Source organism: Mercenaria mercenaria, chromosome 2 (genome assembly GCF_021730395.1).
Source record: "Mercenaria mercenaria strain notata chromosome 2, MADL_Memer_1, whole genome shotgun sequence".
NCBI classification, from domain to species: Eukaryota; Metazoa; Mollusca; class Bivalvia; order Venerida; family Veneridae; genus Mercenaria; species Mercenaria mercenaria.
This window is the reverse complement of record NC_069362.1, coordinates 38,390,005-38,415,191: the sequence shown is the minus strand read 5'-3', so window position 1 is coordinate 38,415,191 and position 25,187 is coordinate 38,390,005. Positions and strand designations below refer to the sequence as shown.

At 37.3% G+C, this 25,187-nt stretch overlaps 1 protein-coding gene across 1 annotated transcript in view; it reads left to right on the top strand.

The window, feature by feature from the left end:
- Positions 1 to 25,187, top strand: part of LOC123563759 (cytochrome P450 4V2-like) — a 59,241-nt gene that overhangs the window by 9,262 nt on the left and 24,792 nt on the right. Inside the window, exons 2-6 of the mRNA XM_045356767.2 lie at positions 10,610 to 10,719; positions 13,712 to 13,797; positions 19,228 to 19,421; positions 21,718 to 21,787; positions 24,854 to 24,980. Of these exons, the coding sequence (XP_045212702.1) occupies positions 10,610 to 10,719; positions 13,712 to 13,797; positions 19,228 to 19,421; positions 21,718 to 21,787; positions 24,854 to 24,980 (587 nt within the window). The remainder of the gene's footprint in view (positions 1 to 10,609; positions 10,720 to 13,711; positions 13,798 to 19,227; positions 19,422 to 21,717; positions 21,788 to 24,853; positions 24,981 to 25,187) is intronic.

Genomic DNA, 25,187 nt, shown 5'->3' with positions numbered 1-25,187 from the left:
TTATTGCCCTTTAGTTGTATAAAAATCCACATATTTGTACAACATAGCAAACTTACCATTTGGTAGAATTTCATTAAATTTCTTTCATTCTTTATTTTAGATTTTTTTCAAACAAACTTCATATACATGTTCACCACTATGAGGTTATGGGGCCCATCAAGTTTCAGACACATTGCCCAAGTAACACTAGAGTTATGGCCCTTAGAAGTTTCTAGTGTTACTAGAAAGGGTACTATAGATATTGCAATTTCTGCATCATAACTTTTGATATATTTGACCTAGAACTATGAAACTTTAACAGAATTTAGAGCACTATAATGTGGTTGTGCACAGACAATTTTGTACGGATTTCTTTTGTAACTTCAGAGTTATTGCCCTTTAATTGTCTAAAAATCCACATATTTGTACATAACAAACTTACCATTTGGCAGAATTTCATTTAATTTCTTTCATTCTTTTCTGTGAACATTTATTATAAACATGTGAAGTTGTGCACCCACACCTGGTCACCCACTTGCCTTGCTCACCACCCCTCCCAACCTCTCTCCCCCCCCAAAAAAAAAATTATAAAAAAAAAAATTAATTTCTTATTTTAGTTTTTTTTTTCAAACCTTCCAAGTTGTACCATTCCCCCACCTCACTTCTCCACCCAGTCATGCCCACCACTGATCATGCATCCTCTGCCCCCCCTCCCCACCCCCAACTTCACCCTTTTACCCTTTTTTTTCATTTTCAAGTTTCAATCAATATTTATAATCAACATTTGAAGTTTTGTTTCCTCTCCCGTTCCCCTGCACCCCCACCCCCTTAGTACAGTAAGCATATCCAATTCAAAATAAATTCTTTAGTCAGGATCAAAGTGTCATACATTTATTATGTACTCTTTAATTAAACATTTGTTTTCTGTTAAATTGATTTTGACTAATGAAATTATTTGCTTCTTATTAACATCCTTTACTTTTTGCCGGATATATCTTTTTGCCATTCCTCACCACAAACCCTTTCGGCGGGGGATACCAATTAATCGAATTTGCTTGTTTCAAATTAAAATGGGTATATCTGCGTAACTAATGAAGATACTGATCTTAAATTTCATTTATGCCATCAGTTGACTTGGACAATCAGTGAAGATACATATTGACTGAATTTATGACAAATTACCTCCCTTTATTTTTTTTTATGTAAATGAATATACCTAGCAGCTTCTAATGAGATTGGTTTGAAAGGTTATTTATTTCTTTCATGGTAAGAAATAGTCATGTTAGATAACTCTTGATTGAATGTTTATCGATATGAATACTTTTCTAATATATCGTTGTAAAAGCTTGTACTCCGTATCTTCTACATGCATTTACCAATGCATGATACCTCCCCTGATTTTTATAAATTTTAAAGTGGATTTATATCAGTATCATTTGAAATTTTATTAATGTCATAAGTTGGACTGAGACAATCAGTGTAGATAATATTGACTGATTTTATGTCAAATTACCTCCCTTTGTTAATCCCCCGCCGTGGCGGAGGGATTATAGGAATGGTCTGTGTCCGTCCATCCTTCCGTCCGTAACAAAATTGTGTCCGGTCCATATCTCCTAAACCCCTTGAAGGATTTTCATGAAACTTGGGTCAAATGATCACCTTATCAAGACGATGTGCAGAACCCATGAGTCAGCCTTGTCGGTTCAAGGTCAAGGTCACGACTCAAGGTCAAAGGTTTTAGCCTGCCATTTTGTGTTCGCTCTATATCTCCTAAACCCCTTGAAGGAATTTTATAAAACTTGGGTCAAATGATCACCTCATCAAGACGATGTGCAGAACCCATGAGTCAGCCAATGCCAGCTCAAGGTCAAGGTCACAACTCAAGGTGAAAGGTTTGAGCCTGCCATTTTGTGTCCGCTCTATATCTCTTAAATCCCTTGAAGGAATTTTATAAAACTTGGGTCAAATGATCACCTCATCAAGACGATGTGCAGAACCCATGAGTCAGTCATGCCGGCTCAAGGTCAAGGTCACAACTTAGGGTCAAAGGTTTGAGCCTTCCATTTTGTGTCCGCTCTATATCTCCTAAACCCCTTGAAGGATTTTCATCAAACTTGGGTCACATGATCACCTCATCAAGGCGATGTGCAGAACTTATGAGTCAGCCATGTCGCCTCAAGGTCAAGGTCACAACTGAAGGTCAAAGGTTTGAGCCTTCCATTTCGTGTCCGCTCTATATCTCCTAAACCCCTTGAAGGAATTTTATAAAACTTGTGTCAAATGATTACCTCATCAGAACGATGTGCAGAAATAATGAGTTAACCATGCCAGCTCAAGGTCAAGGTCACAACTAAGGGTCGAAGGTTTGAGCCTTCCATTTGGTGTCCACTCTGTATCTCCTTAACCCCTTGAAGGATTTTCATCAAACTTGTGTCAAATGATCACCTCATCAAGAACTCATGAGTCAGCCATGTCAACTCAAGGTCAAGGTCACAACTGAAGGTCAAAGATTTCAGCTTTGTATCTCCTAAACCCCTTGAAGGATTTTCATGAAACTTTGGTCAAATGATCACCTCATCAAGACGTTGTGCAGAATTCATGAGTCAGCCATGTCAGTTCAAGGTCAAGGTCACAGCTAAAATCAAAGGTTTACCGTTTCACTATCCATAGCAGTGGCGGGGGATTTAGCTGTCTTTCAGACTGCCTTGTTATCCCCCGACGACAGTCGGAGGGATATAGTTTTGGCGTTGTCTGTCCGTCCGGAGCCATATCTAGGAAATGGTTGGGAATATTTATTTAAAACTTCATATACATGTTCACCACTATGAGTTCTTGCGGCCCGTCAAGTTTCAGTCAGATTGCCCAAGTAACACCAGAGTTATGGCCCTTAGAAGTTTCTAGTGTTAACTATATAGGGTACTATAAATATGGCAATTTCTGCATCATAACTTTTGATATATTTGACCTTGAACTATGAAACTTTAACAGAATTTAGAGCACAATAATGTGGTTGTGCACACACAATTTCGTATGGATTTCTTTTGTAACTGCAGAGTTATTGCCCTTTAATTGTCTAAAAATCCACATATTTGTACATAACAAACTTGCCATTTGGCAGAATTTCATTAAATTGCTTTCATTCTTTTCTGTGAACATTTATTATAAACATGTGAAGTTGCGCACCCACACCTGGTCGCCCACTGGCCTTGGTCACCGGGGTGACCCCGGGGTCAAAATTGACCCCGCCCCAGGGGTCACTTGATTTAACATAGGAAAATCTTATAAAATCTTCTTCTCAAAAACCAGAAGCCCTAGAGCTTAGATATTTGACTTGTGGCATTGCCTAGTGGACCTCTACTAAAGTTGTTCAAATCATGACCCCGGGGTCAAAATTGACCCCTCCCCATGGGTCACTTGATTTTACATAGGAAAATCTTCAAAAATTTTCTAAAAATAAGCCAGAAGGCCTAGAGCTTAGATATTTCACATGTAGCATTACCTAGTAGACCTCTACAAAATTTGTTGTAATCATGACCCCAGGGTTAAAATTGACCCTGCCCCAGGTGTCACTTGATTTTACATAGGAAAATCTTCAAAAATTTTCTGAAAATAAACCAGAAGGCCTAGAGCTTAGATATTTCACATGTAGCATTGCCTAGTGGACCTCTACAAAATTTGTTCAAATCATGACCCCCGGGGTCAAAATTGACCCCGCTTCAGGGGTCACTTGATTTAACATAGGAAAATCTTCAATAATTTTCTTAAAACAAACCAGAAGGCCTAGATCTTAGGTATTTGACATGTAGCATTGCATAATAGACTTCTACAAAATTTGTTCAAATCATGACCCCCAGGGTCAAAATGACCCTGCCCCATGGGGTTACTTCATTGTACATAGAAAAATTTTCAAAATTTTCTAAAAATAAACCAGAAGGCCTAGAGCTTAGATATTTCACATGTAGCATTGCCTAGTGGACCTCTACAAAATTTGTTCAAATCATGACCCCTGGGGTCAAAATTGACCCCACTTCAGGGGTCACTTGATTTTACTTAGGAAAATCATTAAAAAATTTCTTAGAATAAACCAGAAGGCCTAGAGCTTAGATATTTCACATGTAGCATTGCCTAGTGGACCTCTACAAAATTTGTTCAAATCATGACCCCTGGGTCAAAATTGACACCCGCTCCAGGGGTCACTTGATTTTACATAGGAAAATCTTCAAAAAATCTCTAATAAATAAACTAGAAGGCCTAGATCTTAGATATTTGACATGTAGCATTGCCTAGTAGACTTCTACAAAATTTGTTCAAATCTTGACCCCCGGGGTCAAATTAACCCCGCCCCCATGGGGTTACTTGATTGTACATAGAAAAATCTTCAAAATTTTCTAAAAATAAACCAGAAGGCCTAGAGCTTAAATATTTGACATGTAGCATTGCCTAGTGGACCTCTACAAAATTGGTTCAAATCTTGATCCCCCAGGGTCAAATTGACCCAGCCCCAGGGGTAACTTGATTGTACATAGGGAAATCTTCATAAATTTGCTAAAAATAAACCAGAAGGCCTAGCTCTTAGATATTTGATATGTAACATTTCCTAGTAGACTTCTACAAACTTTGTTCAAATCATGACCCCCGGGGTAAAATTGGCCCCGTCCCAGGGGTTACTTGATTGTACATTGGAAAATCTTCAAAATTTTCTAAAAATAAACCAGAAGGCCTAGATCTTAGATATTTGATATGTAACATTTCCTAGTAGACTTCTACAATCTTTGTTCAAATCATGACCCCCGGAGTAAAATTGGCCCCGCCCCAGGGATTACTTGATTGTACATCTGAAAATCTTCCAAAAAATTTCTAAAAATGATCAGTTTGACATTAGAAACATGTAGCTCATATTACTCTGGTGAGCGATCCAGGGTCATCATCACCCTCTTGTTTTTCATTTTTAATTTTCCATCAATATTTATAATCAACATGTGAAATTTTGTTTCCTCTCCCGTTCCCCCACACCCCCACATCCTTAAAAAATAAATATATATACATATATATATTTCCATTCCTTTTTTTTTTTTTTTTTTTAAATGTTCAAACCTTCAACATGTTAAGTTGTGACTGCACAAGCCTTGCCCTCAGTCATGTTCAAGATATCTTACCAGTGTTCTCATAAGGACATCCGTTTTTTTAAGTTCAAATGTACATGTTAAACAACAACACCTGGTGCCAAACCACTCAAAGATAATATTCCGTTCCAATAAAACTTCAAGCTCAAATTTCAATTAACTGCATTTAATTTTAAAAGCTAAGCTTATTACAGTAAGCATATCCTATTCAAAATAAATTCTTTAGTCAGGATCAAAGTATCATACATTTATTATGTACTCTTTAATTAAACATTTGTTTTCTGTTAAATTGATTTTGACTAATGAAATTATTTGCTTCTTATTAACATCCTTAACTTTTTGCCGGATATATTTTTTTTGCCATTCCTCACCACAAACCCTTTCGGCGGGGGATACCAATTCATCGAATTTGCTTGTTTCAAATTAAAATGGGTGTATCTCAGTAACCAGTGAAGATTATACTGATTTGAAATGTCATTTATGCCATCACATGGACTCGGACTATCAGGGTAGGTAACTTTTGACTGAATTTATGACAAATTACCTCCCTTTATTTCATGTAAATGAATATACCTTAGCATTATCTAATGAGATTGGTTTTAAATGTTATTTAAGTCTTCCAGGGTAAGAAATAGTCATGCTAGTACAAAAATGCAGCATTTGAGCCTAGGACCCTCAGACTTGATATGGAGATTGGCCTAGACTAGTATGTGACCCATAGGTCAAAAGGGACAGTTACAAGAAATTTTCTATCCTGATATTTAATGTGTTTGCCCACGTGATCTATGTCAAAACTTGATCTTATCATTAAGAGCAGTGGTACTCAGGTGAGCGATATAGGGCCATCATGGCCCTCTTGTCATGAAATCATGGACAAGTTTTAATCTGGGTCATGTTGGGTCAAAAACAAGGTCACTAGGTCAAATGAAAGGAAATAAATGTTTACACTCAGGCCACTTTTTGGTCCAGTCTCAATAAAAATTGGATAGAATATTTGTCTCCATGAAATTTCGGACATTTTAAAAATAGGTTACTAGGCCAAATTGAATAAAAAACACTAGAGGCCACTTTTTGCTCCAATCTTCATGAAACTTGGTCAGAATGTTTATCTCTTTGAAAACTGAGAAAAGTTTGAAACTGGGTCATGTGGTTTCAAAAACTGGGTCACTAGGTCAAACATGTTTCTTATGTTGTGTTACTCTGGTGAGTGACCTATGGCCATCATGGCCCTCTTGTTTCAGTAAATAGAATAGGCACATTTACGTACTGAACCTAAAAGCTACTTTGTCATTTTTGTTGCAGTTTTTGTTCTTATATCAACCTGTGTATGTAACAATAAAGGTTGTTGTATTATTTTGTCAGTAAGGTTGTTGTTGACTTTTGTCAGTCTTGATACTGAGACTTATTTTTTTGTATATGAAATAGCTAGCATGTCATTTCAGAAATGTACAACCAACCTTTCAGAACTGTGCAACCAAAGATTTTGTATTCTTTCTGTATGATAACATTATCCTTAGATTCCTTATCATCTATTCCTGTTTCCGCACTGTTTAGCAAAAATAAAATGTTTTTACTACCTAGTACCTACATGTAGATACCCAAATTTTTTCAGCATGTTACCAGAACTGCAATATTAATTTGTTTTGGCCTTAGAGAACACCAGTTGTTTTCCCATAGACTTCCATCATAACATTATAGCCTGTTCAGTCTTCCATAAATCAAAACATTTATATCTAATAATATTTTTTTTTTTTTCAAGAAATATGATAGACTTCAATAGTGATTTTCTTGAGCGATTTTCATGTGAATGAGATGACCCCCTGTTCACATTGTTGGCATGGCAGGAGAAATTTATTTGATAAAACTTTTTTTTTTCAATTCACATGTCACATATAAAATATAGCAAATTTTGTCAAAATGTATAATAAAGTACTATAAATGCAGCAAAAACATTCAGTTTTGAAAAAAAAAATCACTACTTTGGTTCGTTTACATGACTGACCAATCAGAACGGACAAACATTACCCAGTAAGTTCCCTGTATTATTTTGAATTGTTGGTCTGTCTATTATGTACATCCTTGGAGACATCCCCCAAATATTTGCCAGTTTTTAGCTCACCTGTCACAAAGTGACAAGGTGAGCTTTTGTGATCGCGCAGCGTACGTCGTCCGTGCGTCCGTCCGTAAACTTTTGCTTGTGACCACTCTAGAGGTCACATTTTTCATGGGATCTTTATGAAAATTAGTCAGAATGTTCAACTTGATAATATCTAGGTCAGGTTCGAAACTGGGTCACGTGTGGTCAAAAACTAGGTCAGTAGGTCTAAAAATAGAAAAACCTTGTGACCTCTCTAGAGGCAATATTTTTCATGAGATCTTCATGAAAATTGGTCAGAATGTTCACCTTGATGATATCTAGGCCAAGTTCGAAACTGGGTCACGTGGGATCAAAAACTAGGTCAGTAGGTCTAAAAATAGAAAAACCTTGTGACCTCTCTAGAGGCTATATTTTTCAATGGATCTTCATGAAAATTGGTCAGAATGTTCACCTTGATGATATCTAGGTCAAGTTCGAAACTGGGTCACGTGGAATCAAAAACTAGGCCAGTAGGTCTAAAAATAGAAAAACCTTGTGACCTCTCTAGAGGCCATATTTCTCAATGGATCTTCATGAAAATTGGTCAGAATGTTCACCTTGATGATATCTAGGTCAAGTTCGAAACTGGGTCACGTGGGGTCAAAAACTAGGTCAGTAGGTCTAAAAATAGAAAAACCTTGTGACCTCTCTAGAGGCCACATTTTTCAATGGATCTTCATGAAAATTGGTCAGAATGTTCACCTTGATGATATCTAGGTCAAGAACGAAACTGGGTCACGTGGGGTCAAAAACTAGGTCAGTAGGTCTAAAATTAGAAAAACCTTGTGACCTCTCTAGAGGCCATATTTTTCAACGGATCTTCATGAAAATTGGTCAGAATGTTCACCTTGATGATATCTAGGTCAAGTTCGAAACTGAGTCACGTGGGGTCAAAAACTAGGTCAGTAGATCTAAAAATAGAAAAACTTTGTGACCTCTCTAGAGGCCATATTTTTCATGAGATCTTCATGAATATTGGTCAGAATGTTCACCTTGATGATATTTAGGTCAAGTTCGAAACTGGGTCACGTGGGGTCAAAAACTAGGCCAGTAGGTCTAAAAATAGAAAAACCTTGTGACCTCTCTAGAGGCCATATTTCTCAATGGATCTTCATGAAAATTGGTGAGAATGTTCACCTTGATGATATCTAGGTCAAGTTCGAAACTGGGTCACGTGGGGTGAAAAACTAGGTCAGAGGGTCGAAAAAAAGAAAAACCTTGTGACCTCTCTAGAGGCCATATTTTTCATGGGATCTTTATGAAAATTGGTCAGAATGTTCATCTTGATGATATCTAGATCAAGTTCGAAACTGGGTCACTTGCGGTCAATAACTAGGTCAGTAGATCTAAAAATAGGAAAACCTTGTGACCTCTTTAGAGGCCATATTTTTCAAGAGATCTTCATGAAAATTGGTCAGAATGTTCACCTTGATGATATCTAGATCAAGTTCGAAACTGGGTCACGTGCGGTCAGAAACTAGGTCAGTAGGTCTAAAAATAGAAAAACCTTGTGATGTCTCTAGAGGCCATATTTCTCAATGGATCTTGATGAAAATTGGTGAGAATGTTCAGCTTGATGACATCTAGGTCAAGTTCCTAACTGGGTCATGTGCGGTCAAAAACTAGGTCAGTAGATCGAAAAATAGAAAAACCTTGTGACCTCTCTAGAGGCCATATTTTTCACGAGATCTTCATGAAAATTGGTGAGAATGTTCACCTTGATGATATCTAGATCAAGTTTAAAAGTGGGTCACGTGCCTTCAGAAATAAGGTCGTTAGTTCAAATAATAGAAAAACCTTGTGACCTCTCTAGAGGTCATATTTTTCAATGGATCTTCATGAAAATTGGTCAGAATTTTTTATCTTGATGATATCTAGGTCACATGTGTTCAAAAACTAGGTCACTATGTCAAATAATAGAAATAATGATGTCATACTCAGTTCAACACTGGGTCATGTGGGGATAGGTGAGCGATTCAGGACCATCATGGTCCTCTTGTTTGTGGGTTTTTCTCCAGGGCGAACCTATGAGGTTTGATGCTATGGCATAGTTATTGTGACATAATACGCTTGTAAATGACGAACAATGATCTTATTCAAAAGCAAATATATATTATTTAATTTCTAACACACCAAGGATTATTATGTATACGAGGTCCAGTACATCAATAACCTCACTTGTTCTGTTAACAAAGGTAACAACAAGGGAGGTTACTGATGTATTTGCGTCCAGTTCTTTGTTTAACAGGAAAATAAATGTGGTTGTGTTAGAGATTCTCTCAGTATATGTTGGTACCTAAATCCTGCTTGGCTTGGGCACCAACCATTTGTCTAAATCATACCACTGATTAAAAAAAAAAATCAATGATGAAGTCTCAGTGACACCAAAACTTTTTCCTTATACACATGAAACTTAAAGTCGGACAAATGAAGATAAAACGTCTGTATTTTTAGCTCGACTTTTCGAAGAAAAAGTAGAGCTATTGCTTTCGCCCCAGTGTTGGCGTCGGCGTCGCCGTTGGTTAAAGTTTTTGATAAAGTCAAATATCTCTGTTACTATCAAAGCTATTGACTTGAAACTTAATATAGTTATTTACTATCAAAGTCTACGCCAGGAGAAACAATCCCCATAACTCTGATTTGAATTTTGACAGAATTATGCCCCTTTTTAACTTAGAATTTTTGGTTAAAATGTTTGATAAAGTCAAATATCTCTAATACTATCAAAGCTTTTGACTTGAAACATAAAATACTTATTAACCATCAAAGTCTACACCAGGAGAAACAGTCCCCATAACTCTGATTTGAATTTTGACAGAATAATGCCCCTTTTTAACTTAGAATGTTTTGTTAAAATTTTTGATAAAGTCAAATATCTCTGTTACTATTTAAGCTTTTGACTTGAAACTCAAAATAGATATTTATTATTAAAGTGTACACTAGGAGACACAATTCCAATAACTCTGATTGAATTTTGACAGAATTATGCCCTCAAAGCTTTTGACTTGAAACTTAAAATACTTATTAACCATCAAAGTCTACACCAGGAGAAACAGTCCCCATAACTCTGATTGAATTTTGACATAATTTTGTCTCTTTTTAACTTGAATTTTTTGTTAAAATTTTTGATAAAGTCAAATATCTCTGTTACTATTAAAGCTTTTGACTTGAAACTCAAAATGGTTATTTACTATCAAAGTCTACACCAGGACACACAATCCCCATAACTCTGATTTGAATTTTGACAGAGTTATGTTCCTTTTTAACTTGGAATTTTTTTACTGGCAAAGCTCTAATTCAGAGTCAAGCACTGAGAAAAGTTGAGCGCGCTGTCTTAGTACTTGTACGGCAGCTCTTGTTATGATTTCAGATTTCACAGAGCAGCTTTATGAACTAATTGAAGAGTATGGGCATCGAGGAGTATTTCGACTGATGGTTGGACACCCATTGATTCTTGTTTGCAGTCCAGAGGAAGCAGAGGTGAAATTTTGATTGAAGAAGGTGGTTGCCATGGTCTCAACTCATGAATTAAGCAAAACATTTGAACTTTTATCACCCAGCTTTTTAGCTCACCTGAGCACAAAATGCTCAAAGGTGAGCTTTTGTGATTGCCCTGTGTCCGTCGTCGTCCGTCTGTCCATCGGTCGTCCGTCATTAACAAATTTGCCTGTTAACACTCTAGAGGTCACAATTTTGGCCCAATCTTAATGAAACTTGGTCAGAATGTTACCCCCGATAAAATCTTGGACGAGTTCGGTATTGGGTCATCTGGGGTTAAAAACTAGGTCACCAGGTCAAATCAAAGGAAAAGCTTGTTAACACTCTAGAGGTCACAATTTTGGCCCAATCTTAATGAAACTTGATCAGAATGTTACCTCAATAAAATCACTGTATCTTCATGAAACTTAGTCAGAATGTTAATCCTGATTATCTTTAGGTCAAGTTTTAATCTGGATCATGTGGGGTCAAAAACTAGGTCACCGGGTCAAATCAAGGGAAAAGCTAGTTTACACTGTAGAGGCCACATTTATGACCATATCTTAATGAAACTTAGTCAGAATGTTAATCTTGATGATCTTTAGGTCAGTAGGTCAAGTGAGCGATACAGGGCCTTTATGGCCCTCTTGTTTTTTTCAGTTACCAATACTCTAAACTTTTTTTCTATATATCATTTGGTTTTTGCTAAATGTTCATATTTTAGTGACACTTTTTTTATCCATTTCACATGCTTTTGTAACTTAAATGGTACTGGACCTGTTGAAGTTTCTTATTAATAAAATAATCTTAGCAAAATATAAAAACACTGTTACATCTCAGAGTAAGATAATCAGTAGGCATTTTACCACTTATAGCTGATAGTTGTCAGAAATATCTTAAGACACTGTACCGTATTTCAGAGACTACATGAGAATTGTTTTTTATACGATAACAGCAGGTGAAAGTTAATAAAGTTTTGTAAAGTTTGTACATTTCAGCAGTTATATTTTCAAGATTTGTTAAATTAAATGTACTTTGCTGGTATAGGCTCTATGGGCGGGGTAGTGTGTAGTATTTCTTCCTTTAAAATAATAAGTAATGGCACCATAAACCAATGGGTTTGAACCTCTATATGCAGCCCATCCATGTAAGGCCTTGAGCACTGGTATTAAATGGCCTCAGGGTGCAGGATGCGGTCATGACTTTTTAAATAAAAGATATTATCATTATTATTATTATTATGCTGTCCTAAGTGCGAGCATATAGTTGCCACTTTATCCATCCTCCTGTCCGTCCGTCTGTCACACTTTTGTTCGGAGTATAACTTGAAAAGTATTAATGGCATTTGATTGAAACTTTATATAATCATAGAGGCCAGTGAGACAAAATGCAGTGACAAAGAATCATAACTCTACCTTACCTAGTTTTTTTTATTATCTCCCTTTATTATACAAAATAAGACTTTTGTGGAGCAGTACTTGAAAAGTGTTAATGGCGTTTCATATGAGATAGAGACTATTGAAGGAAAGTGCAATGTCAAAGAAGCATAACTCTACTTTATCTAATTTTTGAATTATCTCCCTTTATTTAAGTTTATTATACAAAATAAGGCTTGTCCAGAGCATTACTTAAAAAGTATTAATGGCATTTCAAGATTCAAGATTCCTTGTTATTATCATTATTATTACTACTACTATTATTACATCCCCCCCCCACCCCCACCTACGAAGGAGGGGTATATTGTTTTGCAGGTGTCTGTCGGTCGGTCTGTATGTAGACCAATCAGTTTCCAGATGATAACTCAAGAACGCTTGGGATTAGGATCATGAAAGTTGATAGGGAGATTGATCATAACCAGCAGATAAACCCTATTGATTCTGAGATCAGTAGGTCAGAGGTCAAAGTCACAGTGACCCAGAACAGTTAAATGGTTTCTGGATGATAGCTCAAGAACACTTAACCCTAGGATCATGAAAATTGACAGGAAGGTTAGTAATGACCAGCAGATGACCCCTATTGATCTTAAGATCAATAGGTCAGAGGTCGAGGTCACTGTGACACGGAATAGTTTGTTTCTGGATGATAACTCAAGAATGCTTAGGCCTAGGATCATGAAAGTTGACAGGAAGGTTGGTCATGACCAGAAGATGACCCGTATTGATTTTTAGATCAGTAGGTCAAAGGTCAAGGTCACAGTGACCCTGAACAGTTAAACAGTTCCTGAATGATAACTCAAGAACGCTTTGGCCTAGGGTCATGAAAATTGAAAGGGAGGTTGGTCATGACCAGCAGATGACCCCTATTGATTTTGAGGTCAGTAGATTAAAGGTCAAGGTCACAGTGACCAGGAACAGTTAAATGGTTTCTAGATGATAACTTGAGAACGCAATGGCCTAGGTAACAAACTTGATGGGGTGGTTGGTCATGATTAGCAAATGACCCTATTGATTTTGAGGTCGGTAGGTCAAAGGTCAAGAACAGTTAAACGGTTTCCAGACAATAACTTGAGAACTCTTGGGCCTAGGATCACGAACCTAGTAGGGAGGTTGATCATGACCAGCAGATGACCTCTGGTTATTTTAAGGTCAAAAGGTCAAAGGTCAAGGTCACATTTACCCAGAACAATAGATTTTTTTGTGTACAGTGACCAAATAGTTATTGTTCCTTGTGCAATTACTGAATGCATCAAGCGGGGCATTTCGTGTTCTAAGAGCTCTTGTTATTATTATTATTATCATTATTATTATTATGTACAATGCCATTGAATATGTCATTGTATGGAAATAGGCGTTTAATAAAATTATTCAGTTTCAGTTGCAATGGTAACATCATACATAATTCATTGTCACAAAACTTAATAGATCTTGTATAATTCATAGTATTACTTTGTTTTAGTCATGCTGACGCGTGGTGTTTCCAACTTATATAATTGTGGCACAAAAAATGCAGCAGATGGTAATCATGATAGATGTATTGATATATGTTTGTCTTTCAGCCATTAATGAACAGTTCTAAACACATGGACAAGTCTGTTGACTACAACTATCTTCACCCATGGCTTGGAACTGGACTTCTTACAAGGTGAAGTTTCACTTTTTCTGATAACAGAGTTGTAACTTGTAATGTTCAAGCATAAATACAGCAAAACTTAGTTCTTGAATTATCTTGATTGTTTGGAATATTGAGATAATTGTCAAAAACAAGTTTCTAAAAAGTGTTTGGACACATCTCAAACCTATGATGGGATGTCCTTATTACAAAGCTGGGGTATGGGTAGTTTTTTTTTAGCTCACATGTCACTTTGTGACAAGGTGAGCTTTTGTGATCACGCAGCGTCCGTCATCTGTGCGTGCGTAAACTTTTGCTTGTGACCATTCTAGAGGTCACATTTTTCATGGGATCTTTATGAAAGTTGGTTGAATGTTCATCTTGATGATATCTAGGTCATGTTCGAAACTGGGTCATGTGCGTTCCAAAACTAGGTCAGTAGGTCTAAAAATAGAAAAACCTTGTGACCTCTCTAGAGGCCATACTTTTCAATGGATCTTCATGAAAGTTGGTCAGAATGTTCACCTTGATGATATCTAGGTCAAGTTCGAAACTGGGTCATGTCCCATCAAAAACTAGGTCAGTAGGTCAAATGATAAAAAAACCTTGTGACCTCTCTAGAGGCCATATTTTTCATGGGATCTGTATGAAAGTTGGTCTGAATGTTCATCTTGATGATATCTAGTTAAATTTCGAAACTGGGTCAACTGCAATCAAAAACTAGGTCAGTAGATCTAAAAATAGAAAAACCTTGTGACCTCTCTAGAAGCCATATTTATGAATGGATCTTCATGAAAATTGGTCAGAATGTTCACCTTGATGATATCTAGGTTGAGTTTAAAACTGGGTCACATGCCGACAATAACTAGGTCAGTAGGTCAAATAATAGAAAAACCTTGTGACCTCTCTAGAGGCCATATTTTTCATGGGATCTGTATGAAAGTTGATCTGAATGTTCATCTTGATGATATCTAGGTCAGCTTCAAAACTGGGTCAACTGTGGTCAAAAACTAGGTCAGTAGGCCTAAAAATAGAAAAACCTTGTGACCTCTCTAGAGGCCATAATTTTGAATGGATCTTCCTGTAAATTAGTCAGAATGTTCATCTTGATGATTTCTAAGTTAAGTTTAAAACTGGGTCAACTGCGGTCAAAAACTAGGTCAGTAGGTCTAAAAAAAGAAAAACCTTGTCACCTCTCTAGAGGCAATACTTTTCGATGGATCTTCATGAAAGTTGGTCAGAATGTTCACCTTAATGATATCTAGGTCAAATTCGAAACTGGGTCACGTGCCATCAATAACTAGGTCAATAGGTCAAATAATAAAAACCTTGTGACCTCTCTTGAGGCCATATTTTTCAATGGATCTTCATGAAGATTGGTCAGAATTTTTATCTTGATGATATCTAGGTCAGGTTCAAAACTGGGTCACATGAGCTCAAAAACTAGGTCACTGTGTCAAATAATAGAAAAAATGACGTCATACTCAGTTCAAAACTGGGTCATGTGGGGACAGGTGAGCGATTCAGGACCATCATGGTCCTCTTGTTAGCTCACCAGAGCACAAAGTGCTCAGGGTGAGCTATTGTGATCGCTCACCGTCCGGCGTCCGTCCGTCCGTCCGTCCGTCCGTCGTCCGTCGTCCGTCCGTCCACACTTTCCTTTAAACAACATCTCCTCCTAAACCAACAGGCCAATTTTGATGAAACTTCACAGGGATGTTCCTTGGATGGTCTTCTCTAAAAATTGTTCAAAGAATTGAATTCCATGCAGAACTCTGGTTGCCATGGCAACCGAAAGGAAAAACTTTAAAAATCTTCTTCTCAAAAACCAGAAGCCCTAGAGCTTAGATATTTGGTGTGAAGCATTGCCTAGTGGACCTCTACCAAGTTTGTTCAAATCATGACCCCGGGGTCAAAATTGACCCCGTCCCAGGGGTCACTTGATTTTACATAGAAAAATCTTAAAAAATCTTCTTCTCGAAAACCAGAAGCCCTAGACCTTAGATATTTGACATGTAGCATTGCCTAATGGACCTCTACTAAAGTTGTTCAAATCATGACCCCCGGGTCAAAATTGACCCCGCCCCAGGGGTCACTTGATTTTACATAGGAAAATCTTCAAAAAATTTCTAAAAATAAAGCAGAAGGCCTAGGTCTTAGATATTTCACGTGTAGCATTGCCTAGTGGACCTCTACAAAATTTATTCAAATCAGACCCCCGGGGTCAAAATTGACCCCGTCCCAGGGGTCACTTGATTTTACATAGGAAAACCTTAAAAAATCTTCTCAAAAAGCAGAAGCCCTAGAGCTTAGATATTTGACATGTAGCATTGCCTAGTGGACCTCTACTAAAGTTGTTCAGATCATGACCCCCGGGTCAAAATTGACCCCGCCCTAGGGGTCGCTTGATTTTACATATGAAAATCTTCAAAAATTTTCTTAAAATAAACCAGAAGGCCTAGAGCTTAGATATTTCACGTGTAGCATTGCATAGTGGACCTCTACAACATTTGTTCAAATCATGACCCCAGGGTCAAAATTGACCCCGCCCCGGGGGTCACTTGATTTTACATAGGAAAATCTTCAAAAAATTTCTAAAAATAAACCAGAAGGCCTAGGTCTTAGATATTTGACATGTAGTATTGCCTACTAGACCTCTACAAAATTTCTTCAAATCATGACCCCGGGGTCAAATTGACCCCGCCCCATGGTGTTACTTGATTGTACATAGAAAAATCTTCAATATTTTCTAAAAATAAACCAGAAGGCCTAGAGCTTAGATATTCGACATGTAGCATTGCTTAGTGGACCTCTACAAAATTTGTTCAAATCTTGACCCCCTCAGGGTCAAATTGACCCAGCCCCAGGGGTTACTTTATTGTACATAGGGAAATCTTCATAAATTTGCTTAAAATAAACCAGAAGGCCTAGATCTTAGATATTCGATATGTAACATTGCCTAGTCGACTTCTACAAACTTTGTTCAAATCATGACCCCTGGGGTAAAATTGGCCCCGCCCCAGTGGTTACTTGATTGTACATCGGAAAATTTTCCAAAAAATTTCTAAAAATCATCAGTTTGACATTTGAAACATATTACTCTGGTGAGCGATCCAGGGTCATCATGACCCTCTTGTTTTTCTCATTGTTTTATCATCTGCTTGCCCATTATTGGAAGCATACACAGACATTTACACATGGCCGTAGTGACTTTTGAGGCAACCAAGGCAACTGCATCAGTCATTTATTCTGCTTTCATGCCTCAGACATGTTTTCCGCCTGAATTGCCTTGGTTGATTTTTCTCAGAAACAATTTTAACAAAAAATTTACTTAAAAAAAAACAAAAACAGACTAATACACATGTATGCAAAATTTCGTAACCTATGCTAAATTTTTCAGAGTCTGAAACTACTGATGGGATGTCAGATAAACTGGTTAAAAAAACGAGGAATGGTTTCACGTACAATCAGTATTGCCTAGTTGATTGATTTTTAGCTCATCTGATTTTTTGAAAAAAAATGATGAGTTATTGTCATCACTTGAGCGGTTGTCGGCGTCGGCGTCGGCGTCTGCGTCGGCGTTGCCTGGTTAAGTTTTATGTTTAGGTCAGCTTTTCTCCTAAACTATCAAAGCTATTGCTTTGAAACTTGGAATACTTGTTCACCATCATAAGCTGACCCTGTATAGCAAGAAACATAACTCCATCTTGCTTTTTGCAAGATTTATGGCCCCTTTTGTACTTAGAAAATATCAGATTTCTTGGTTAAGTTTTATGTTTAGGTCAACTTTTCTCCTAAACTATCAAAGCTATTGCTTTGAAACTTGGAATACTTGTTCACCATCATAAGCAGACCCTGTACGTCAAGAATCATAACTCCATCTTGCTTTTTGCAAGATTTATTGCCCCTTTTGGACTTAGAAAATCAGTTTTCTTGGTTAAGTTTTATGTTTAGGTCAGCTTTTATCCTAAACTATCAAAGCTATTGCTTTAAAACTTGCAACACTTGTTTACCATCATAAGTTGACCCTGTATAGCAAGAAACATAACTCCGTCCTGCTTTTTGCAAGATTTATGGCCCCTTTTTGACTTAGAAAATATCAGATTTCTTGGTTAAGTTTTATGTTTAGGTCAACTTTTTCTCTTAAACTATCAAAGCTATTGCTTTGAAACTTGCAACACTTGTTCACCATCATAAGCTGACCCTGTACAGCAAGCAACATAACTCCATCCTGCTTTTTGCAATAATTATTGCCCCTTTTGGACTTAGAAAATCATTTTCTTGGTTGAGTATTATGTTTAAGTCAACTTTTCTCATAAACTATTAAAGCTATTGCTTTAAAACTTGCAACAGTTTTTCACCATCATAAGTGGACACTGTACATCAAGAAACATAACTCTATCCTGCTTTTTGCAAGAATGATGGCCCTTTTTAGACTTAGAAAATCATGGGTAGGACAATATTTCTATTACACAAAAAAAATCAGATGAGCGTCAGCACCCGCAAGGCGGTGCTCTTGTTTGATGAAGTTATGGCCACTTAAGGTCATGTCTTTATTAAGATTTTCCAAACTCATTCAGAACTCTATAAGTTGACATTGAGTTCAAAGAAAATGCCACTCAGAAGATGAGGTTTAGGGCCAATATGAGATGAGGGTTTAGAGCCAGTGTGAGACAAGGGGTTTATGGCTTCTATTAGATGAAGGGTTTTAGGACCAATGAGATGAGGGGTTTAGGACCAATGTGAGATGAGGGCCAATATCAGATGAGGGGTTTAGGGCCAATGTGAAATGTGGGGTTTAAGGTCAATATGAGACTAGGGATTAAGGATCAATATGAGATGAGAGTTTAGGGCCAATGTTAGATGAGGGTATAGGGCCAATATGAGATGAGGGGTTTAGGGTCAGTATGTAATGAGGGGTTTAGGGCCAATATGGTATGAGGGTTTAAGGCCAGTGTGAGTTAAAGGGTTAATGGCCAATATGAATTGAGGGTTTAGGGTCAATATGAGATAAGGGTTTAGGGCCAATGTGACATGCCTGGTTTAGGGCCATAGTGATATGAGATGAGAGGTTTAGGGCCTATGTGGCACTCTTCAGTTGCTTTTGTTTATTTGTCAACTAATAGTTATATACAAAATGCTTTCTTCTTTTACTGATTTTCCATGTTATGTTCCCCAAAATGTAACTTGTATCACAAACATTGTACCGCTCGACATTAATGTCTGTATATTTTATTTCTATTCATCCTGCCATGTAAATGAGGAGATATGAGGAGACATGCATTTTTTAAAGGTGAATTTTTCAGTCAAATTCCATAAACAAAAATGTACCCTATAAACAAGTGATGTGAGATTTTGCCCTGTGAAAACAGACATCTACTTTAGAACTTTGATAAGATTCTGTTTGATTTATAAATCTTTGGATTTCATTGAAAATAATCAGCTTATTCTCTGACATTTAAGCACTGGTGACAAATGGAAGATACGACGCAAGTTGCTCACTCCTTCGTTCCACTTTAAAATTCTTCATGATTTTGTCGCTGTATTCAATGACCAATCAAGAGTTCTGCAGAACACCCTCATGGCAAAGGCAGATGGAAAAACAACAGTAAACGTGTTTAATGACATAACTCTATGTGCACTGGATATCATCTGTGGTAGGTTATAATTGTGTGTCAATATTCTTAGTTTTGAAATGACTTTATAGCTCACCTGAGCCAAAGGCTCAGAGTGAGCTATTGTGATCGCTCACTGTACGGCGTCCAGCCGTCTGTCCGTCCACACTTTCCTTTAAACAACATCTCCTCCTAAACAACCAAGCCAATTTTGACACAGGGATGATCCTTGTATGGTCTTCTTTAAGAATTGTTCACAGAATTGAATTCCGTACAGAACTCTAGTTGCCATGGCAACCAAATAAAAAAACTTTAAAAATCTTCTTGTCCAAAACCACAAGGCCTAGGGCTTTAATATTTTGTATGTAGCATCATCTTGTGGTTATCTACCAAGATTGTTCAAATTATCCCCCTAGGGTCAAATATGGCCTCACCCTGGGGGTCACATGGTTTATATAGACTTATATAGGGGAAAACTTTGAAAATCTTCTTGTCCACAACCATAAAGTCTAGGGCTTTGATATTTGCTATGTAGCTTTATCTAATGGGCCTTTACAAAGATTTTTCAATAACCCCCTAGGATATAATACGGCCCTGCCCCGTGGGGTCACATTGTTTCTATAGACTTATATAGGGAAAAACTTGGAAAATCTTGTCAAAAACACAAGGTCCTAGGGCTTTGATATTTGGTATGAAGAATCATATAGTGGGCCTCTACTTAGATTGTTCAAAAGATCCCCCAAGGATGAAATATGGCCCCGCCAGAGGGGTCACATGGTTTATATAGACTTGTATAGTAAAAAAACTTTAAAAATCTTCTTGTCTAAAACCTCAAGACCTAGGCTTTTGATATTTAGTTTGTAGTATTGCCATGTGGTCCTCTACCAAGACTGGGGTCCCAAGTTTTACATAGACTTGTAAGGGAAAAAACGTTAAAAATCGTCTTGTCTGAAAGTTCAAAGCCTATGCCTTTGATATTTTGTTGGTATCATTGCTTAGTTGATCTCTAAGAAGATTGTTCGAATTATAACCCCTGGGGTGAAAAGAGGCCCCGCCCCAGGGGTCACTTGATATATCAGTTATATAGGAAAAAATACTTTAAATTTTATCAGATCATGTTTCCTAGACTGTTTAATTATATTTACCTGATGACCCCAAGTGATAAGGGGTCACCCGACTGTGACCTTGACCTACTGACCTACTTTTTTGTTTTTTAAGATACAGCCTTGAAATTTGGGCGACTTGTACAGTTTTGCATATCGATCTTAAAACTGACTTTCAGTGACCATGAATGTGACCTACTGACCTACTTTCTTGTTTTTTAAGATACAGCCTTGAAATTTGGATGACATGTACAGTTTTGCAGAAAAATAAAACACATTTAAAGATTCCTTTCCATGAACCATTTGACAGAGATGTTTAATCAAAGTATCAACACTGCAGAGGAGAAACACCTCTGCAGAGTATCATGTCTTAACAAAACCTCCTCGGAACAAACACCTCTCTACAGTATAACCTCTCTTAATGACACCTGGCATATTTTAGTCTCCTAAATGATGTTCATTCTAGAGAGGTTGCACTGTATTCACATACAATGTTGGTCATTATTCAGACCTTACATGCTGTTCCTTTTGGGTAACTCCTGATGAGATTTAAAGTTCACATGATTATGTCCCTTTACTTTTGTAAACATACCACATGATGTATAGTTGGTTTGTTTGTTTTGGGTTTAACACCATTTTTCAACAGTATTTCAGTCATGTAACAGCCGGGAGTAAACCTAACCAGTTCTCTGCAAGTAACTGCCAACTTCCCCACCATAAATCAGAGGTTAAGGACAAATGATTTCAGACACAATGCCTTTTCATTTCGTCTTGGAGAACATACGCCCCATCCGAGGATAGAAACTCACAACCCTGCAATTTGTAGACAAATGCTCTTCCTACTGAGTTTAGCGGGTGGGCTGATGTATAGTTAGAGAATTGAAGTTAACAATCCTTTGTCTGAGAGTAAGTAGGACATTTATCTTGAAGAGACTCTCCCTATTTTGATAGCTTGGTGGAACTACTCTTTGAAAGGAATAAGCAAAGTTTCTGCAATATCTTCATGTGAATGTTGTTTGTTGATTCCTGCCATGTTAAAGTGTAACAATATTTAAAGAAGCTTCCTTTCAGCTTCGTTGCATTTTGCCCCTAGGATAGGGAGACCCTGTCTCACACAGACATCCATGAAATAAGTCTGAATAAGTATTAATTAATATAGCTTATTAACAGTTCTTACTGGTTTGATTTTTTAGTGATATCCTTCAAGCTGTGCCACATAACTCTTCTTTTTACAGAAACAGCCATGGGTAAATGTGTCAGTGCACAGAAAGACAGTAATTCTGAATATGTGCAGGCAGTATACAAGTAAGTCTATAGTTTATACATTTGCTTGTACACATTGCTGGTTCAGTATATATGGTCATGCTATGACAAAAATACTGTAGAAATATACTCCTGTTGTACTGTCAGGCTGGGACAAATCTACTGTAGAAATTTACTCCTGTCGTTGTATCAGGCATGAAGTATGCTAGGATTCCTGTTCTACCGATTTCAAAATGTTTTTAGCTCACCTGTCACAAAGTGACAAGGTGAGCTTTTGTGATCGCGCGGCGTCCGTCGTCCATCCGTCTGTCCGTCCTTGCATCTTTAAACTTTTGCTTGTGACCACTCGAGAGGTCAAATTTTTCATGGGATCTTTATGAAAGTTGGTCAGAATGTTAATCTTGATGATATCTAGGTCAGGTTCGAAACTGGGTCGAGTGCAGTTTGTCTTATGGTCCTCAACCAAAATTGTTCAAATTGTACCCATTAGATGAAAAGAGACCCTGCCCTGGGGGTCCCAAGTTTTATATAGACTCATATAGGAAAAACTTTAAAAATCTTCTTGTCTGAAACCATACAACCTAGGCTTTTGATATTTGGTATGATGCATTGTCTAGTAGTCCTCTACCAAAATTGTTCAAATTGTACCCCTTGGGTGAAAAGAGGCCCTGCCCTGGGGGTCCCAAGTTTTATATAGACTTATAATAAGTTATATAGGAAAAAGCTTTAAAAATCTTCTTGTCTGAAACCATATGACCTAGGCTTTTGATATTTGGTATGATGCATTGTCTAGTAGTCCTCTACCAAAATTGTTCAAATTATGCCCCTGGGATTAATACAGACAGCACCCTGGGGTCAATTAGTTATTATGTGAGTTATATAGGAAAAATACTTAAAAATCATCTGATCCTATTTCCAAGACTGTTTAATTATAATTACCTGATGACCCCAAGTAATATGTCACTTGACTGTGACCTTGACCTACTGACCTACTTTCTTGTTTTTTAAGATACAGCCTTGAAATTTTGATGACATACAGTTTTGCACACAAATCGTAAAACTGAATTTCATTGACCATGAATGTGACCTACTGACTTTCTTAATATTTTATCATCAGTTTGACATTTGAAACATGTAGCTCATATATCTCAGGTGAGCGATCCAGGATTATCATTACCCTCTTGTTTATCATATTGTCATGGGAAACATATGCCTTTCCCGGCAGTCTGTATATCTTCATTTTCCCTATTGAGTTAAACAGGTCAGCTATTCACTATAGAATATACAGTCAGACCAGTATACAGTAGGAACCTCAATGAAAATAGGGATGCTCAGGTGAGTTTTTGTGATCGCTCGATGTCCCGCGTCTATCTGTCTGTCTGTCTGTCAACAATTAGCTTGTGTATTCAATATAGGCTGTATTTTTCTTCATGAAATTTTGTCAGAATGATTACCTTGATGAAATCTAGGCCAAGTTCGAAAATGGGTCATCTGGGAGCAAAAACTAAGTCACTAGGTCAAATAAAAAAAAAAAGCTTGTGTATGTGATAGAGGCTGTATTTTTCAATTGATCTTCATGAATTTTGATCAGAATGATTACTTTGATGAAATCATGGCCAAGATTGAAAATGGGTCATCTGGGATCAAAAACTAGGTCAAATCAAAGAAAAACCTTTTGTCTGCGATAGAGGCTGTTTTTTTTCAACGGACCTTCCTGAAATTTTGTCAGAATGATTGCCTTGATAAAATCTAGGCCAAGTTCAAAAATGCATGGATGGACACTGGATATTCATAAAATTTAGTGAGAATGATTGCCATGATGAAATCTAGGTCAAGTTAGAATATGGGTCATCTGGGGTCAAAAACTAGGTAGCTAGGTCAAATCAAAGAAAAACCTTGTGTATGCAATAGAGACTGTATTTTTCAATTGAGGTTGATGAAATTTGGTCAGAATGATTGCCTTGATCAAATCTAGGTCAAGTTCAAATGTAGGTCATCTTGGCTCAAAAACTAGGTCACTAGGTCAAATTGAAGAATTTTTTTTTTTTTTTTCGATTTTTCTTCTTGAAGAAAATACTTGTTTACACTTAAGAGACCACATTTTTGGTCCAATCTTACTGAAAATTGGTCAGAATCTTTGTTTCCATTAAACCACTAGGTCAAACATGTTTACACTGTTATGATATGTTTCTCAGGTGAGCAACCTAGGGCCATCTTGGCCCTCTTGTTTGTATTATCTCTGATATTGATGTACTGACATGGTTCATTACATATGCATATTTCATGATATTTATTATACGATACCTTGCTGTTAAATTTTAGTATTAAATGAGCCGTGCCATGAGAAAACCAACATAGTGGGTGTGCGACCAGCATGGATCCAGACCAGCCTGCGCATCCGCGCAGTCTGGTCAGGCTCCATGCTGTTCGCTTTGAAAGCCTATTGGAATTGGAGAAACTGTTAGCGAACAGCATGGATCCTGACCAGACTGCGCGGATGTGCAGGCTGGTCTGGATCCATGCTGGTCGCAAAGCCACTATGTTGGTTTTCTCATGGCACGGCTCAAATCATGAATGTTGTTATTGCTACCAAGTTGTCAATATTGAAATAAACAAACACAATACGTCCAGATCATACTTGGGAGAGCCACAATGTGGTCTATTTCAATAGCTGAAATAAATTTTCTTTTAAGAGTTCTTTAGAATAATGTATACAATGAATGCGACTGTCCAGTATTTAACCTTTAGCCTGCTGGTGGCAAATATTTCAGCCTTTGCAACCAGTGCAGACCAAGATCATCCTGCACATCCGTGCAGTCTGATCATGGTCTGCACTGTTCGCTATTCAGTCAGTAAATTTTCAGGTAATACCCCTTCAAATAATAAATGGTATTGTCCAAATTGAATGATGGACCAGTCCATTTAGGAAATTTAGCAGGCTAAGGGTTAAGAAGAAATCAACAGAAAACATTAAACCCAGGACTGGGTTGTCATTTTGGTAAAGGTTAGGCTCTGTACTCTCCTTGAGGATTTCAGAAAAGCAAAAGCAGCAAAGACTACCGCTGATTATGTGACATATGATATTGTTGAATGCATTTTTTCCCTCAGGGCTTCAGAGTACACATTTTTGAGACAGAGGTCACCATGGATGGGGCCAAAGTTTCTGTTCAACCTGTTGGGTCCAGGCAAAGACTATGATAGGTGTCTGTCTGTACTCCATACATTCACCGAAAAGGTAACTTTTGTTTTGTCTGAAGAGCTTTAAACTATTCTCATATTTGCTTTTTCCATGTAAATGTATCAACCAGATCAGAATAATTTTTTGTCATAAAATATTCACAAGTTTGGCACTACAAGTTTGGAAGTGCAAGGTTACTCCATGAAAGATTGAGAGTATATTTTTTGTTGAGACCTAAGAATGTTTACTTTATTACATACACAT